The 19,627-nt window shown below is 43.2% G+C and overlaps 1 protein-coding gene across 1 annotated transcript in view; it reads left to right on the top strand.

Moving 5' to 3' along the window:
* LOC130929889 (uncharacterized) overlaps positions 1-12,832 on the top strand; it is a 59,410-nt gene extending 46,578 nt beyond the window's left edge. Inside the window, exons 40-53 of the mRNA XM_057857510.1 lie at positions 2,872-3,033; positions 3,197-3,359; positions 4,970-5,157; positions 5,337-5,429; positions 5,591-5,786; positions 5,865-6,028; positions 8,317-8,414; positions 8,657-8,841; positions 8,907-9,106; positions 9,166-9,334; positions 9,736-9,845; positions 9,918-10,025; positions 12,045-12,171; positions 12,254-12,832. Of these exons, the coding sequence (XP_057713493.1) occupies positions 2,872-3,033; positions 3,197-3,359; positions 4,970-5,157; positions 5,337-5,429; positions 5,591-5,786; positions 5,865-6,028; positions 8,317-8,414; positions 8,657-8,841; positions 8,907-9,106; positions 9,166-9,334; positions 9,736-9,845; positions 9,918-10,025; positions 12,045-12,171; positions 12,254-12,264 (1,974 nt within the window). The 3' untranslated portion in view covers positions 12,265-12,832. The remainder of the gene's footprint in view (positions 1-2,871; positions 3,034-3,196; positions 3,360-4,969; positions 5,158-5,336; positions 5,430-5,590; positions 5,787-5,864; positions 6,029-8,316; positions 8,415-8,656; positions 8,842-8,906; positions 9,107-9,165; positions 9,335-9,735; positions 9,846-9,917; positions 10,026-12,044; positions 12,172-12,253) is intronic.
* The last annotated feature ends 6,795 nt before the right edge of the window (positions 12,833-19,627 follow it).

Genomic DNA, 19,627 nt, shown 5'->3' with positions numbered 1-19,627 from the left:
CGCACCACCACGGATGTAGGTCTTTTTAAGTCTCGGCTAAAAACACACCTTTTTAGACTCGCCTTTTACAAAGATTAGGATAGCCTGGTTTTATTAGCTTAAAAAGCATACGACACCAGAAAAAAAGTCTTAAATGGCATTATTATGTGAATTAGAATCATATTTTGAGACGATTCGACTATATACAACAATTTAGCAAAGCGCAGATGACGAGAAATTAGTCTTTTAATCTGCCGGTTAGCCACGCCTACAATTATAGGGCTTTAGCGTCCCCAACAGGTGGATGACGTCAGCGGTAGACTAGGCTCATCGGTTTTACTATTCAGCCCATTGAGGGGGAATTGTTCAGAACGAGGAAAACGAGACGAAGAGAGCTGCAAAATGTCATTGTTTCAGTCTCTCTACTCCCAATATTTTTACAGGATATTCTTTTTATCCAAGTATTTTCCCCAATAGCTATATAAATGGCTTGAGAAGGACCAGTCAGCCCGTCGAGGGGGAACTATTCACAATGAGGAAAACGCGACGAAGAGAGCGGCAAAATGTCATTGTTTCTGTCTCTTTACTTCAATATTTTTACAGGATATTCTTTTTACCCAAGTACTTTCCCCAATTGCTAAATAAATGGCATGGTCATGACAAATAACTTGTGCTAAATGGAATATAAAATAATAAAAATCCATTTATTCAAGACGACATGGCAAAATTACTCCATAATGGTCAAAACAGTCGACTTTACCTTTACTGTCACACCTGCCGAACGATATTTTATGACACCTAATTCGGACATATGTCATTTCCCTTTCCCGGCTTCGGAGAATGTAAACAGACCAGAAGGAGTGACAGCTAGCCGACATGCTAACCCGAACCGAGGGATGTTTCAAAGTCTTCGAAGTGGAAAATCACACATAACTAGCCTGGATTATTTGACATGACGACCCGGTTGTCGAGTTTCTTTGCGGATCGGCAAACCGCCCGGCGGAGAGCAATTTACAGTTCGTTCCCTGGAGGAGGGTGGCTGGAATTGTTGTGTAGCTAACGTGCTAACAGCTAACTGCTAATGAGCGTGAGGATAACTTTTTACATGCCTATCAATGATCAAACGTAAGTAGTCCTTTATTTAAAGGAATTTTATAGTGTTTACTTTGTAATCACTGTATTCGTATTTGACATAATACAAAACAAGATGTTTACTCACTTCCTTGTCAGTCCAATGGTCCCACAGTAAATATCCACGGTGAATGGGAACCTTTTGAAACTCCAAAAAGGCGCATACGCCTCTCCCGCATACAGAATGATTTTTCTGCAGCCGTTTGGCTGGCGTGATGCAAAAAATAAAAGTATTAATCCGCAAAATCAGCTGAATCCTTCGTCCTCATACACAACAGTACACTGTAGCGTGAAGAGGACGTCTTCTACCGTACACGTCACAGCGCCCTCCTCCTCAATGCGAGACCGAAGCCGGAAGTCACTCATTTTCCTGGCGCGGGATTCAAAAAACTAAATAAATATAGCGATCACTTCCACACACATCCAAGCGGTCCATATCATTCAGGAGCATAAAATACCGCGTGTATTATGAAATAAACATGCTTTTTCGTGTCACAAGCACTTTAAGGGCTTTTTTAATGTTTCTTTTCGATTTTATCGGTTTTATTGTTTTACTTGCTGGAATTTTATTGCGATGCGCTCTTTGTTTTATTTTATTTTGTAAAATGTCATTGTATAATATTTTCCTGCCTTTTATTTATCTTGAGCCATGTTTTGTTGTAAAGCACTTTGGGGGCCTTTCGGGTTTTGTAAAGGGCTATATAAATAAATTTGATTGATTGATTGATTGATTGATTGATTGAAATAAGACTTTTTGAACACCAAATTAATTTGTATACAGAAAATAATTACAGTACATCTGAAACAAAGGATTATAACAATACATTTGAGAGAAATAGCATGTTATTTTGCCTCATTCAATATCTGAACATTTAAATATGTAAACTAAAGTGCAATCACATTTGTAAATGAATGGCTTCTGGTTTTTGAAATGTAAATAAACCAATCTATTGTGATAAAACAACAAAATTGCAATCACTTTACTAACCATAAAAGTGAAGTCTAACTTTCGTCTTGAAACAAATCTGAATAAGGAAAAACATTGCAATAAAATAATGCAAACTGGTTAAACTTGAGATGAACTGAGATCTGTCATGACAGAACATTACTCCTCAAGTTCAGCATTCGCTTCAATGATATCTGGCGCCATCTAGCGTCCTGAATGGGTATAATTTCTAGACCCCGAATATAAGACGATTCCCACTTTTTCAGTCTTCTTTCAATGCAAAAAACATTGTCTTATATTCGGGCCAATACGGAATATAATTTTTTAAAAATTCTAACGTAATGGTATCGGAATGGTATCGGTATCGGCCGATACTGCACAGGCAGGTATCGGTATCGGGGCCAAAAAAAATGGTATTGGGGAATACTAAGAAATAATGTGGTGACGATGTGCAATGTGTACTCTTGGAGATCGCTGGTCTCCCTACCCAAGATGGCCGCCCAAAAAAAAGAGCTCTTGTGTGGCGTCAAATAGTCCTTCTGCTGTGAAATTGAATACATGTATCACTAGCCGACATCCAATTCATTTGAAGTGGGAGGCTGGCGCCATCCACTGCCGGAACTCCCACTTCTAACGGTTACAATGTCTAGTGCCGTCGCTGTCGGACGGACGATGAGTTAAGCACTGTCTGACTAAGTGAGTGACTATGCATTCATTTAGTATCACGAAAGGGAAACTCATTAACCCCAAAAACGGTGTGGTTGGGTGCAAGAATATTGTTAACTGGAGCCTACCGCTATCCGTGTGCCTTTCAGCCGCTGTTGTGGTCGGGTCGCCACCGGCTGAACTCGGGAGAAGAGCTTTTTTACACGGAGTCGGGCCTGTCGGTCACGGGCCGACCAGACCTGTGCGGCTTCACGCTCGCTCTCACCAACACGTCGACGGCTCGCGGCTCCGACGTGACTCTTTTCACCGAGGTACGTACAGAGCTGGCCCAAGCAAAAGCTGGAATTCCACATTTGAATGGTCATTGACCTTGTTTTGATAGTATCTAACTTTTCGCAGTATTATTCAAAACATTGCGGGGACACCTATTTGTGAATCGTAATAGAGGATTTTTCCCAAATCGCATGACGTTAGTCTAGAATGGGGAACTGGAGCGTGGAGGTCAGAGGCAGCGCCTTGTCACGGCCCCGGGGTCCCGCTCTTCTCATACACACCAGACTTGACCGAAGGGAGGAGATCTGGTTGAACGCCACCTCGAGCGAAAGCTGTTTTCGGACCGCGGCGGGTTATAAAAATGGTACGTACATAAACGGCATACAGATACAGTATACAGTAGTATGAAAAAGTATCTGAACCATCTGGAATTTCTTACATTTCTGCATAAAATCACCATCAAATGTGATCTTTGTTAAACCACACAGATGAAAAAACTGTCTGCTTTAACTAAAACCACCCATTTATAGTTTTTTTTATATTTTAAAGAGGTTAGTATGCAAACAATGACAGAAGGGGGAAAAAATTTGTAAGTGAACCATCACATTATCACATTTAATATTTTGTGCCCCCCCCTTTGGCAGCAAATAACTTCAACCAGACGCTTCCTGTAGCTGCAGAATAGTCTGGCACATCAATTGGCGCATTCTTCTCTACAAACTGATGTAGTTCAGTCAGATTGCTGGGATGTCTGGCATAAATCGCTGTCTTTAAGTCATGCCACAGCATCTCAATTGGTTTCAAGTCTGGACTTTGACTTGGCCACTCCAGAAGGTGTATTTTGTTTTTCTGACGTTTGATCTACTTCTTTGTTTTGGATCATTGTCTTGTTGAAGCATCCATCTTCTTTTTAGCCTCAAACGTCTGATAGATGGCCTCAGGTTTTCCTGCAAAACATTTGAATTTGTTCTTTCAATAATGATTGCAAGTTGTCCAGCCCTTGAGGCAGCAAAACAGCCCCGAATCATGATGTGCCCTCCACTATGTTTCACGGTGGGGATGAGGTGTTGACGTTGATGAGCTGTTCCATTTTTCCTCCACTCTTGACGTTGTGTGTTACTCCCAAACAATTAAATTTTGGTTTCATCAGTCCACAAAATATTTTGGCAAAACTTCTCGGAGTGTCAAAGTATCTTTTTGCAAACATTAAATGAGCAACAATGTTTTTTTCAGACAGCAGTGGCTCCCTCCGTGGAGTTCTCCCATGAACACCATTCATGGCCATATAGTTGATGTGTGCACAGAGATATTGGACTGTGCCAGTGATTTCTGTAAGTCGTTAGCAGACACACTAGGGCTCTTGTTTTAGCTCTCTGAGTATTCTGCACTGAATTCTTGGCGTCATCTTTGGTGGACGGCCACTCCTTGGAAGAGAAGCAACAGTGCCAAACTCTCTCCATTTTCTCTGGTTTTGTATCCTTTCCCAGCTTTATACAAATCAACAATCCGTTCTTCAGACGACTCTTTTGACCGAGCCATGTTGCACATCAGACAATGCTTCTCATCAAGACATTTCTTACCAGGTGTGTGTTTTATAGTGGGCAGGGCAGCTTTAAACCACTCATCAGTGATTGGGCGCACGCCTGACTTAAAATGTTTGGTAAAAATTGGTTTCAATTGCGCTTCAAGTCTCCTTAGGCATAGGGGTCACATACTTATTTTTCCACCTGCAGTCATTTTTTGCATGCTGTCCTAATTAAAATATGAAACTCTATAAATGTTTGTGTAGTTTTAGTTAAGGCAGACACTGCATTTCCATCTGTGTGATTTTGACAAAGATTAGATCACATTTGATGGTGATTTTATGCAGAAATCTGAGAAATTCCAAAAGGTTCAGATACTTTTTCATACCACTGTAGATGACTCGTCTAGTCAGTATGGTGTACCTTGTGTACGAAACACGTTTTTGGGCAGGTTCAGGTCCAAGCGAGGAGCTTTCTGTCCTGGCCTGTTTGGGGAAAAGTTCCAATTTGATGCTGGATGTGGAAAAAACAATTGGCGGCGCTCAACCCGAAACTTTGGCAAGTGTGTCGGTGGGAGCGGCCAGTCAGAGGCTGACCTTCGCTGGAAGAGGCTGCGTAGAGAGTCTTACTGTCATAGAGGTACGTGCCTGGACCAGAGATAGATATCCAATTCATTTGAAGTGGGAGGTCTGGCAGAGAAATTGCTCCTTCCGTTTCTGTTCATATCCTGCAAGTTCGACCGTAATCCCTTTCTTGAGCTATCTTAAGCACAAACTTAACAGAATGAACAACGTCAATGTTTAGGTTTCTCTTTCAAGGCACGGATTCGGGACGTGAGCTCGACGATTAAGAATAAGCTCTTGGAAAGGATCAAGACAATCAAGCATCTTCTTGCTGAATTCAGACAGCAGGTAGGCAAAACCTCCACCGACGCTGCCTGCGACGCGATATCGCAAATATCTCATTAGCAGAATAACTGTCCAAGTTCTTTCCTTTTCCATCTGGCGTGTATTGTTTTGTCGCAAAATCTGAAGATTTTCCAAACGTTTTTTTTCTCTTCACTCCGCTCCAGTTCAGAGGGGACCACTTGCTCCGAGAGTTGAACGCCAGGGCTCTGCTCGTCACCCAGCGAGCCGAGTCTCTGCTGGAAGACGAAGCCTGGAGTTGGCGGGCTCTGCGCTCCCTCCGACACGTCGTCGTCGACGCCCTGCCTCGATGCCTCGGCCTTTTACGTCGCGCCTCGCTGCAGGGACAGCAGGAGTTGAGGAGTAAGGCGCTCCGGCAAATCAAGATTGGTTCATAAATCGGTCTGGATAAATTCTATTGAGCGTGTTTATTGTCCGCAGGGCCCCTGGCCACTCTTGCGGCCGTCTACCAGGATATAAAAGGCCAGAGCTTGGAGTCTGTGTGGAGGGAGGCTCTTGTTTTGTGGACCCGCAAGCTCGGGCGAGCCTTTCCGGCCCCGCTGGCTCGAGGAAACGTAGAGGACCTCGGCCGTGCTGTGGATTTGGTAAAAACTTCAATTGATTCGTATGTCATCCAAAGTGCTTTACATGACCGTTGTAATAGGGTCTACGTAGTTTCCAGCATTCTCGATGACCTTCCTTTTTCATGAATAAACTTTCTGTAAATACGCCATTGCAATTATCCAATCTAAATTTATGAATACGCGGATGCATGTCTCGTTTGGGCATAAGCCCCTTCATTCTGGCTGTGGCCGCCTTATGGTAGTCATGTGCAAATTTAGTGGTCGCTCTTAAGTGCACCTCTTGGTACGACTTGGACACATCATCAGTAACGAACCGGAGGTCATAGGGTGTTTCGGGTCTTTAATCATCAGACAACCTCACTCCGGCGAGCCAGCCTGGGGGCGATCAGCCCCCAACTTGTGTCCAAGTGGCCTGCTACTCCACGGATTCCCCCTCCGGATCCATAGCCATCTTGAGGCTTTTTCCGCAGCCGGGATTGATTTGATGGCTCTTCGACACAGCTGCCCTTTTACTCCAAGGAGTTTAAGGGTTCGAGATAGTGACTGGCCGGCAAAACTGGTTGGCAGCGGGCTTTCCTGCCATTGCTACGGCACTCTGTTACCAACTCTGCGTATTTGGCCCTCTTGCGTTCATTGGCCTTCATCCAGTCTGTCTTCCCAGGGGACAGTAAGCCCAACACGGACCACTTGTTTTGTCGACTCTGATGTTAGCACCATATCTGGGGGGAGTGAAGTGGCCAGGATGTTCTCTGGGAACTTGAGCTGTCTCCCTAGGTCGACTCGGAGCTTCCAGTCCTGTGCGGTGGTGAGAAGCCCCCCAGAGGTACTTGGCTGATGTTGTGTCTTTTCCCCAGCTCTGAGATAGGTAATGGACTGCTTTGTAGTGTGCTGGTACCAGCAGTTGGTAATAGCTGTGCTGAGTGTATTGGCCAGGGCCCTGATAACCTGGTCGTGGCACCCTTCCCCCAAGGCCTTTGGGCAGCAGCTGAGGATGTGCTCTAGGGTGGCTCTCTTCTGGCACAGCTGGCATTTTGCTAAACCCCATCGCTATAAGTTAGCTGGGCTTGGGAGAACGTCCAACACTGATTGGATGGGGAAATCGATGTGCTGGGGTTCAAGCCTCCAGAGCTATGGCCAGGTGATTTTTCGCTGTTCGGTGTGCTCCCACCTCGTCCAGGCACCTTGTTGATGCACGGCTACCATCTGGACCCGCCGATCCTCCTCCACCTCTGCTCTGATCACATCCTGTACTATCTGACGTTTTTCTTTTCCTCTGGCTTTGTCGTAGCGGGGCTTGGGGTAGCTGCCAAGCCCTGCCCGGCCCACAGCCGTATTGCCCATCAAGATATTGTGCTGCAGTCATGCTTCTGCTCTGTCCACGGCTTCCTGCGTCTTCCACTTCCTCCCGGTTTTCACCACGATTCCTGCTGTGGTGACACTTTTGTCGGCGGAGTCCCGGTACATCCTCAACTCCCTGGCACGTGTAACCTTAAACTACTCAGACAGGCCACTAATAGGGAGCTGCAGCATGATGGAATGGCCATACAGTGTGATGCTGCTGAGGGATCGAGGGAGCCCAAGCCACCTGCGGAGAAAGCGGCTGATGGTCCGTTCCAATGACTCCACCCTTGACATGGGCACCACGTAGACAATCAAAGGCCAAAGGAGGCTTGGTAGGTCTCCCTGCTGATAGACCCAGGTTTTAAACTTCCCAGGTAGCCCCGACTTGTCGATTGCTGCAAGTCATGATGACAAATCAGCCTTGGTTTGCTGGAGTGCATCTGAGTCCCTCAGGGAGCTGGTGAAGACCTTGCCCAGGCTCTTGACAGGTTTTTCCGTCACTGTTGGAATAGATGTCCCTCCTATGGCAAAACTTGGTGCATTCATTTCCATCGTCTTGTGACTTGTGCCCCTATTTGGATAAGGTATGAACGGGAGCCTTTCTCCCTACCGAGGTCTTCGTATCCAGATAACGTTATAGTGACCCGGTTGCAGATGCATTGTGAATTTCCGCTTTGGTGTGAACTTGTGGGCTGGCATCAGTCTGCCTATTTGCATACAGATTATTAAAAAGTATATGATTCGGTAGGTTGGAAACAATTCTATATCAATATTGGCAAAACCTATTTTGAAAAACGAAAAATCAGCATCGGAACATCCTTAGTTTTTACATTGAGCCCACAGTAGTTTTAGTGTATTAACACATGCAGCACTCAAACTTAGCAAACAGAACAACAACTGTTCTCATGGCTTTCCATAAATTCTCGAGGTTTTTTTTCCTTTTCTCTAGTGACTTAACTTTATTTTAGGTAGGCCAGTACACCTACCACTGGATGGAGAGCAAGATGGCAGAGGCTCTTTCTGGACTCCGGAAACAACTGGCATCAATGTACCAATACTCCCCCAGGTAGTGCGCAATGCAAGCATTTGCATTTACAAGCATTCACTATATTATTGGTACCGATTCCGAAACCTGGCTGTGAGGTATCGGATAAGTATACTTACTTGATTGTAAAGCATGGCTTGCGTCATTGGCTTCCGTTGGCAGCCGGCTCTAGAGACCCAATCTGTGGGCTAGGAACAAATGCTCTTTGAGGCATCGGCGTACTATTTCTTGATACTTTTAACGGCTTTAGTTTGTTCCCCCAGTGAGTGTTCTACATCTGCATCGATACGACTGCCGCCCCTGCGTTGGTCCCGTGCGGCCGAGGTCGGCGCGGTGAGCCTCCTTTTAGAAGAGTGGCTCCTCAAACCCCTGCAAAGCCTCTCCTCCATTCGACCCTCCGCGGAATTCTACCGTCTCAAGAGGAAGATCATTGGCAACCCCTTTATTCGTAAGAAGCGCTTGTCATTCCACCTAATGACGAGCCGTTATAATAACCGTTTTTCTCCCAAAAAGATCAAGCTCTGCTGGCGGAGGATCGCTTCGTCGTCACTTTCGACGGCCATCTGTACGAGCTGCCCGGCCGCTGCCCGCTTATTCTGGCCCAGCATACCGGCATCGAGCCCTCCTTCACGCTTCTTCTCAATTCGCACCCGCGCAATTTCCTCCTCTTGGGGTTGAACAACAGCACTGTCGCCATTCGGCGCGATGGACAGGTAGAAGCAAATTCACCCTTTGATGCCAGCCCATTCTAAAAGGGTCGCTGGCGTCGCAGGTGGAGGTGGAATGCAACCGCACGGTGACGAACACGTGGCGGAGCGACGACGGCGTGACGGTCCGTAGAGGATCGCGCACGGTGCACGTGTCCGACGGCAACGGCGTGTCGCTCTCGTGTGACCTGAGACTCCGAGTGTGCAGCTGGACTCTCCACGGATGGTTGCACGGTAGTTGAATGCAACTCTTTAGCCGTCGTTGAAGGCGATAAACGTCCAATCCCTCGTCACCGAGGTTGGAATCTTGGGGCACCTAACGATTCCATTACGATTCAGAGGCTACGATTTCATTATAAATTGATAACTGATGCACCCCCTTCAACCCCAGCTATTAGCTGCTTTTAATGTTTCGTACATTAGTTACAAACATTTTACAAAAATCCTGGTCGATATCGTTCAAGAAAACACTCTACAAGCTACGCTAGGCTAGCACCACCTCCGCTCGGTTTTTCTTCAGTTTTACGGGGAAAAAAAAACATTGTTTCATACGGGCTACCTTGGGCCGCCCAGGACAGAAATGCCTGGGCCATTTTTTGGGTTCCGCTCCACCATCTACGAATTTGTACACACAGGCACGTCGACCGGTCTGCTGGGGACCAATGACAACGAAGTGGGGAACGACTGGCTGTTGCGCGACGCTTCCCAAGCTGAAAATAAGATGGAATTTTTCCACAGCTGGCAGGTGATTTTGTTATTCTGCGTATTTACATATGAACTGTCACCAAAAAGCAAGGGTTCTTGCTTTTGTACCTAGATGAAGTCTGAGTGTGTGAGACCGCCAGATACGGGAGCGAAGAGGGGCGTCACGTGTGACTTTCTCTTCTCCTCCCCCGATTCGCCGCTGAGTTCCTGTTTTCGAGTTGTGAGTATGAAAGCCGTTTGATAAGAGAAATTAAGAATGGGGAGATTTCTTTTTGTTTAAGTACTACAAAAACGTCTGAAGTTATGGCTTTTTGAGATCTTTAGACTTAAGTCAGAATATCCAGGAGCTTTGTTTGCATTGTGAGCGAGTGAATATAATAATAGTCAAGTCAAAGCTGTCAATGTACTTTGTACAGTGGTATGAAAAAGTATCTGAACCTTTTGGAGGTTCTCACATTCCTACATAAAATCTTCAAATGTGATCTGATATTTGTCAAAATCACACAAATTAAAAAACAGTGTCTGCTGGAACTAAAACCACACAAACATTTATAGGTTTTCATTTTAATGAGGATAGCATGCAAACAATGACAGAAGGGGGTAAGTGAACCATCACATTTAATATTTTGTGCCCCCCACCAATAGACCAGTCGCATCCTGTAGCTACAGATCTGTCTGGCACATCGTTCAGGACTTATCTTGGCCCATTCTTCTCTACAAAACTGCTGTAGTTCAGTCCAATTCCTGGGATGTCTGGCATGAATCGCTGTCTTTAGGTCATGCCAGAATATCTCAATGGGGTGGCCACTCCAGATTATGTAACTTGTTCTTCTGAAACCATTCTTAAGTTAATATACATCAGTGTTTTGGATCATTGTCTTGTTGCAGCATCCATCTTCTTTTTAGCTTCAACTGTCTGACAGAGGGCCTCAGGTTTTCCTGCAAAACGTTTGAATTCATTCTTCCATTAATGATTGCAAGTTGTCCAGGCCCTGAGGTAGCAAAACAGCCCCAAATCATGATACTCCCTCCACCACGCTTCACGGTGGGCATGAGGTGTTGATGTTGGTGAGCTGTTCCATTTTTCCTCCACACATGACGTTGTGTGTTACTCCCAAACAAACAATTCAGCTTTGGTTTCATCAGTCCACAAAATAACTTCTGTGCAGTGTCCAAGTGCCTTTTTGCGAACATTAAACAAGCAACAATGTTTTTTGTCGACAGCGGTGTCTTCCTCCGTGGAGTCCTCCCATGAACATCATTTTTGGCCATCGTTTTACAGATAGTTGATGTCGGCACAGAGATATTGGACTGTGCCAGTAATTTCTGTAAGTCTTTAGCAGACACTCTAGTTTTTTTTTTTTTTTTACCTCTCTGAGTATTCTGCGCTGAACTCTTGGCGTCCTCTTTGGTGGACGCCCACTCCTTGGGAGAGAAGCAACCGTACCAAACTCTCTCCATTTGTAGACAAGTTCTCCGACTGTCGATTGATGAACATCCAGAGATGGTTTTGTATCCTTTCCCAGCTTCATACAAATCAACAATCCTTGATCGCAGGTCTTCAGACAGCTCTTTGACCGAGCCCTGATGCACATCAGACAGTGCCTCACATCAAGATAATTCTTACCAGGTGTGTGTTTTATAGTGGGCAAGACAGCTTTAAACCATTCACCAGTGATTGGGCACACACCTGACTTCAAATGTTTGGTAAAAAATGGTTTTAATTGCTCTTTAAGTCTCCTTAGGCAGAGGGTTTATTTACTTATTTCCCCCCTTCTGTCATTGTTTGAATGCTATCCTCATTAAAATATGACAAGCTATAAATGTTTGGGTGGTTTCAGTTAAAAGCAGACACTGTAGTTTTATCCGTGTGATTTTGACAAAGATCAGATCACAGTTGATGGTGATTTAATGCAAAAATGTGAGAAATTCCAAAAGGTTCAGATACTTTTTCGTACCACTGTATGTTGGCAGCGGCGAGTGTCATAACCTTCACCCTCGTACTATATTAACCCTTTCAGTGCAATTGATAGACATCCAATCACGTGGTTCTTTTCATCGTTCTGCAGTAAATTTGCATCTGATGGTCTGTAAACACTTTGGGGGCCTTTACGAGTCACTTTCTATTGATTTTGGATCACTTCTTGTTGATTTTGTTGACGGCGATGATATTGTTTGTTGTATGAGAGCTGGCAATATGGTCAACAGTCCCAAAGGTTTGTTATTGTTCCCCAATCAGGTGGATCCCGCTCAGTTCTCCTCGACGTGCCGGTCGAGCTCGTTCTCGGCACCGTGTCCGTTAGCTTCCGCTTTTGTCCATCTTTGCCGACTAAACTACGTCCCCCTGGAAGTCCCTTTCCCGTGCGGTAGGGTTACGCTCACGCACAATCATCCAAGCTTTCATAAGGCGAGCCGCTGGCTTCATTTTTCCTCTTTTCCCCCCCGCAGCGGAAGAATAAAGAGGAGCGTGATTACGAGGAGCCAAAATGAGTGATTAGACGAGGACGGCGTTCCTCTCAATCACGACGCGGAGCCATTATGCCAAGAACTAACAGTGACGATCTGTTTAATATTAATAACAAGACTTGTTGTTTGATCGGTGTCCACCATTTATTGAATTCTCATCCGCACCTTTTCCTTATTTGTAGCCCGAAATACGCTGATATAATTGTGTATCTTGGACTTCTGCTTCTGGGTGAGACGCCAGATCCAGACAATGTTAAAAGACAAGCCCAAGTGGAAGTTCTGAGGGAATGACAGCTTCACCTGAGGAAAATCAATAGCCCTTTTAATTTCTGCCTTAGTCTTTAGAACGAAAATACTTATTACTCATATTTTAGTCATTTCAAAACCTGTCTGTGCTCATCACCAAAATATGTCTGTGCCTCTTCAGTTTTGTGTTATAAACATCGTGCAAGTTTGATAATCATCCTTTTATTGATTCTTGAGCTATCTTGAACACAAATATACAGATAAACTGTGACTCCAAATTCAATCATAATAAAAGGGATTTTTTAAGGGTCAAAGGTGGTCAGAAAAGGAATTTCACAATCCAGGTAGTCCCTGTGTCATGACCAGGGCCGGCCCAGCCTATACGCAGACTATGCAGCTGCTTAGGGCCCCTGACCACCAGGGGGCCCCCAATCTGGCAATTGTTTAATTTGTGTTCTATTTTGTTTACTCCAGTTTGCTTTATTTGACTTTTGTGACTTGATTACAAGCTTAAAAAAAAGAAAAGTTCTTCCTTAACTTTTCTTTCCTCTTTTAGAAAAAGGTTTGGCGCTATCTACTGTAAGTACTGACAAGTTTGAAGTATGCAGTGCAACAAAATCTGATTAATATACAAAATATGGACGTATGGGTTGGATTGCATGTATGTGTTGCACAGTACACTGTGATGAAATGGTGGGCCAAAAATATGGGCCCCTTTGCATTATTTTGCTTAGGGCCCCCAAATGGCCTGGGCCCGCCCTGCCCCACAGTACACATTTTTGTTCACAAATATTTTCCTGGGCTGAATTTTGTTCCACGTAATCATATGTTGTACTTTGGATGATTCAAAGGAGCTATTGAGAAGTACGTATCTCAGTATGAAATTGGAGGTGGAGTGCCGTCATCTTCACAAGATGATGATTTCCCCAAATGTACAATTCAAGGTCATGCTTGGCAATGTCGTGTACATAGTTAAGAGATCAAGAATCAAGAAAGATGCATATAAGGTTACAATTTTAATACATTTTTACAAAAATATGGGCCGCTTGGTATTATTTTGCTTAGGGCCCCCAAATGGCCTGGGCCGGCCCTGGTCATGACGTAACCGATTTACGTGATTTCGACTTTATAACACTGGATTCTGGTCCGCCATTTTGTCTCCACTCGTTTTGTTGTTGTTGTTTTTTTAAAGTCACTTAACAGTGTTCAGTGTGTGTTTGAGCTCTGTAATGTTTCCTTAGTCTAACAGCTGTCAAGTTCCCCTGCAAATATTTGTTTCGCCAATAAGGAGAGCTGTTGTTTCACTAAGGTTAATTAAAATTTTAAAGAATTATTTTTGTTACATTTAATTTAATTATTATTATGACAAATTATTATTACACATTATTATTATTTAAAATAATTAAAAATTTAAATTAAAAAATTTACATGATAATCAACTTTTTTTTGCGTGAATTGTTTTTGTTTTCCTGTCGTCAGTGTACAACTGTTTGGACTATATTTTTAATAATAATTTGTTTACAAGTCAAAATGGGGAAATTTATAAGTGTAATTGCAGTGGGCACACTCCCAATCACGTGGCTTTTGGTTTTCTACTTGAGAAGTAAAGTGCGATGTAGCAAGCAACGGTGTAGCATAAGCAGCTCCACCTCATCTAAGTTACTGAAATCAAGCTCTAAATAAGATTCATAAGTCACATCGACTAACCCAGGGGTTGGGAACCTATGGCTCGCGAGACGCGGCTATTTTGACGGCTGCATCCGGCTCGCAGACAAAACTAATTATTATTTAAAAAAAAAAAAAAACAAACAAAAACGCTTCGTTAGACTCCTTTGCGCATGCGCGAACTGGCGATTAGCAAGCCGGTTCACAGTAATTTTAGTGGGAAAGGATACAAACGGATACAAACTTTTACTTTTATGTCCATGTTATGTTATCACACTGAAAAAACTGCCATACTTTTTTTTTTTTGCCAAATTAAGAAAATAAAAGACCTCCAGAAGTTATTCACTGCAGGGGGTGCTGAGGATCTTATTTTGTTTTTCCCGTCCAAAAACAGCCATTTTGGTCCAAATTTGTCATTCTCGCGCCTTTTCTCCATACAAAGGCGTGCACAACGGCAGTACACACGCATGCGGGATAGTTTACGTACTACTACTAGGCTACTACAAAGTGAGCGTTCTATTTCCACTACAGTGTGTGGTGGAGTTTTTGTACTGGAAACAAAAGCACTTGTGTATTTTCATACAAATCCCCGCAGCTAGACGGCGCAATGAAACACAAACACATTTGAAAACTAAAAGGTCCAATAAGCCTCTGTTCAACACCTACTTTTCACAACACTCAAATAAATTGCACGGCAGCAACAGCAAATAATATGGCTACAATGCAAGCTATTTGAAGTTCTCCAGTTTAAATCTGCAGCTAACTTTTCCTCACTGGGCACTATTCCAAACCATCATCACTTTTGACCTGGAATTGAATTTTAGTAAAATCGCTAATTCATGTATCCGCCACTCAAACAAGCAATCAAGCAGACAGACAGACAGACTTGGTGTGAAGGGGGGGTTTGACTCTGGATAGCTGCAATTAGCATCTTGAATATTTGCAAATCCAGGGCTCTCTTGGCTTTATCAAACATGGTGGAACACGGAGATTGCCATTGTTCTACAATATCTTGGTGGCTCTTGCCAAGCCCCATCGCTTCAGCTTTGAATGAGTGTCGTGCCACTCGCCAACAGCCGGCCTCCGCACCGGGGGTAGCTCCGTCGCTTCTGCGTAGCGTCGTGGGCATTCAGGTGGGACCCCGATAGCCAGCCGCCAGGCAGGCGGGTGAAGTTTTCCGTGTTGAATCAAATTAAGCAGCAGGCTCTCGGATCATAGGGGCGCTGCCTCGCCTCAAAGTCATCCGCCTGAGGTGCGCTATTTTTGGCTTGTACTCAAAGCCGGGACCCGACGAGTGGTGGCCATGATTCTTGCCTCATCATGCTGTTATGGCTTACGCCATTGGCGTTAACACTTGTCACTCAAACATGTCTGACCAATAGCGTGAAGTGAACATTTGTGTCAAAATTTCGATCAAAAAAAGTGCCTTCATAACTTTTTCCTCTTCAATAGAAAAAAAGGTAGTTCTAAATTTGTCTTCAACCACAAAAAAAAAAAAAAAAAAAAAGTAAAATAGTTTTCAAATGCATTTTTTGTTGTTGTTTCAAATTTATTTTTTCATTCAAACACTTTTTTTTTGGGATTGAAAATATATATTTTGATTGAAGCAACTTTTTTATTTGATTGAAGCAACTTTTTGGGGGGGTTAAATAATAAAGACTCAAATCTACCTCTATATAATACTCCATCGTATTATACTCTGTTTTTTAGTCAAATAATTAGCAGTTTTGGCTCGAGTTAGGCGCCTGGGAGAGAGAGTGAGTGAGCGAAAGAAAGAGAGAGAGAGAGAGGGGGAGTGAGTACATGGACTAACTATGAAGACTATTTTGCTGAATGAAGAGAAGAAATGACTATCTAGTGAATAAGCGTCCTCTGGAGTATTTTCCACATCCTGCAGGTAATATGCTTAAGTTGTTTTAATTTTTGATTTTCTGCCATTGACGACGTTCCACATCTGATCCATTGAAAGTGGGAGGGTTGGTAGCGAAAGAACATTCGCTGCAGCCCTCCCACCTCAAACGGATTGGACGTCTACAAGCGGTAAACCCATTTCAATTCACAGCCGAAATATGATTGGCCGCCACTCCATTACACGTCTACCACTGTCAATGACTTAGCAATGATCTGAAATTAAAGGCAGTGATGGCTTCAATCTATAAAAACATACAACTCGTTGGCTGCCAACCTCTCCCTGTTCAGATGGATTGTACCTCCGTCTGCGTCCATGGGAGCTAATGTGTTCAAACTTGTGATAGTGATAGTGGGAACAGTGTGCAAAACACTTTGAAGGGAGTTGACTTCAACAAATATTGAACATTACCCGGATATCCATGGAGTCATTCTCAAGCGGACCCAATTTGGGTGTGGCGGACAGATGGTTTTATACGCAAGTGGTTTTCATACAAATATTGACTGAAATTACGACTCGATGGTTGCCTTTACATTTTTTAGTCAACTGATGACAGCTTTGCTTTGACGTTTTCTTGACATCAACAAAGAGTTGGAGTAAATTGATGTTCTTTTAGATGGCAGCCAGTGAATGAATTGCCCAGATTTATTTTGCACCGTTTGGAATTGAAATGTGATGGTTGCATTTTTGCCTTGTCTACAATGCATCCACTAAAATCCTTCAGTTAAAAAAAAAAAAAAAATCTTGGGACAAATATTGAAATGCAATTAATTAAATGCAAAGTTTCTATTCAATTTCATTTAAAAAAAAAAAAAAAAAAAAACCAGAGTGTATACAGCAAAGTGTCCATCGTCTTGAAAAAACAAACATCTAGTCTTTCTACGTTTTACTGTATGACTCACAGTAGTAGCGAAAGTCTTCATCATCTCTGTTTGCCTAATTTTATTCTACGCTCGATGCCCGACTCCCATCATTTGCCGAACAGGATACACAGTATTGGATGATTCCCGATGACTTGTGTAATGCAAAATCAAGTGCTGTTTACATTTAGGAACTTGTCGTGTGTTCATGCGTGACCATCTCGCTGGAGACTTGAAATCTTGTTTTCGTCCGTTTTCAAGGTATGGAAAGAGAGAATGATGGGTGATTATACTGGACACACACTGCGGGTGTTGTGGGCCGCTACACGACATAAGGAGCTCAGTGTGTACACGGCACAGGACTTATTCTGTCTACTACTTGACTTATTTATGTTACCTTTACCTCACTTGGAATTTTACAGCCTATCTCGGTGGACTTTCCGGCCCAGCAAATCAATTGCACCTACCTCTACTGCAGTGCTTATCAATTTGCCACTTAACACTGCTGGCCAAAGGTATTGGCACCTTTGTAATTCTGTCAGATGATGCTCAATTTCGCCCATAAAATGATTGCAACTATACATGCTTTGGTAGTAATATCTTCATTTATTTTGCTTGCAATGAAAAAAACAAGACGGAATGAAAAAAAAAAAAAGAAATCATTCACACAAAACTTCAAAAATGGGCCAGACAAAAATATTGGCACCCTCAGCCGAATATTTGGTAGTACGACCTTTAGACAAAATAATTGTGAACAACCGCTTCCAGTATCCATCAATGAGTTTCTTGGAATTTTAGACCATTCTTCTTTGGCCAACTGTTCCAGGTCTCTGAGATTTGAAGTGTGCCTTTTTTTTTTTCTCTCTCTCCACAGGTGTTCTATGGAATTCAGGTCTAGACTCATTGCTGGCCAGTCTCCAGTGCTTTCTCTCAAAACATTTTCTAGTGCATTTTGAAGTGTGTTTTGGGTCATTGTCCTGTTGGAAGACCTCTGAGGGAGACCCAGCTTTCTACATTATGCTGCAAAATTTGTTGGTAGTCTTCAGACTTCTTAATGCCATGAACACGGTCAAGCCGTCCACTGCCAGAGGTAGCAAAGCAACCCCAAAACATCACCGCCATGTTTGACGGTGGGGACCGTGTTCTTTTCTTTGAAGGCCTTGTTTTTCCCCCCTGAAAACTATGTTGATGCCTTTTCCCAAAAAGCTCCGATTTTGTCTTGAACATTCTTCCAAAACATTTTTAAATTTCTCAGGTAAGGCAAACTCCAGCCTGGCTTTTTTATGTCTCTGGGTCAGAAGTGGAGTCTTCCTGGGCATCTTACCATAGAGTCCCTTTTCATTCAGACGCCGACGGATAGTACGGGTTGACACTGTCGTACCCTCGGGTTGCAGGACAGTTTGAACTTGTTTGAATGTTAGTCGAGGTTCTTTATCCACTATCCGTACAATCTTTTGTTGAAGTCTCTCATCAATTTTTCTTTTCCGTCCACATCTACGGAGGTTTGCCCCAGTGCCGTGGGCTTTACACTTATTGATGACACTGCGCTCAGTAGACACAGGAAAGTTGAGGTCTTTGGAGATCGACTTGTAACCTTCAAATTGCTCATACTTCCTCCCAATTTTTCTTCTCAAATTCTCAGACAGTTCTTTGGTCTTCTTTCTTTTCTCCATGCTCAATGTGGTACACACAAGGACACAGGACAGAGGTTGAGTCCACTTTAATCCATTTTAACGGGCTGCAAGTGTGATTTAGTGATTGCCACCACCTGTTATGTGCCACAGGTAAGTATCACAAATAGAGAAGTATCACATGATTTTTCAAAGTGGGCCAATACTTTTGTCTGGCCCATTTTTGGAGTTTTGCGTAAAATGATAAAACATTTTTTTTACATTCTCTCTTGTGTTTTTTCCATTGCAACCAAAATAAATCAATGAAGATATTACTACCAAAGCATTTGTAATTTCAAGCATTTTCTGGGAGAAATTGAGCATTATCTGACAGAATTGAAGGTGTGCCAATACTTTTGGCCAGACTGTATATGATGCTTGCCGTTTAACAAAGCAGGACAATTGTTGGGAATATTTGGCATGTTTTCACTGAAAAAAAAAAAAAATCAAGCAACTTATCAATGTGATTGGGGTCTAATGTCTTTAAGTGACATCTTAATCGATTTGGCATCCTGCTGTCTGCTGCAAATACTTTTAGATACAGTAAACAGACAGGTCTTTCCCCATCTCCGGCTGTATTAACCCTTAGATGCACAAGTTACTGGACTCTACACTCTTCCATAAGTGGGTCAAAAATGACCCATGTTGGAACCAATGTGTTTTTATGCCATTTTGGTGAACAATAATCACTTGTATATTAATTAGGATGATATTTAGGGCCAAACAAGAATGATTTCATGCTTGAAATATCTTTATGATTCAATAAAAAAAAATTTTGGGGGAAAAAAAAAAAAAAAAAAAAAAAAGAACAGCAATTAGAATTTCCAGAATGTGGCTGCGGTCCGAGACAGGGTGCTACGGTAGCGGTGCAGCTGTGCATTAGCGTTAGCGCCTAGCTGGAACACGGCTTTTAAGGAAGGAGCGGGCTTGACAACAGTCATAAAAAAATAAAATGGGTTCGGAATAAGCCTGACAATGCTCAGTTTTCTCTATGCTCCTGCGCATG

This window comes from Corythoichthys intestinalis, chromosome 14 (genome assembly GCF_030265065.1).
Source record: "Corythoichthys intestinalis isolate RoL2023-P3 chromosome 14, ASM3026506v1, whole genome shotgun sequence".
NCBI lineage: Eukaryota > Metazoa > Chordata > Actinopteri > Syngnathiformes > Syngnathidae > Corythoichthys > Corythoichthys intestinalis.
Note: the sequence above shows the minus strand (reverse complement) of the source record. Positions and strands in the feature narration are given on the sequence as shown.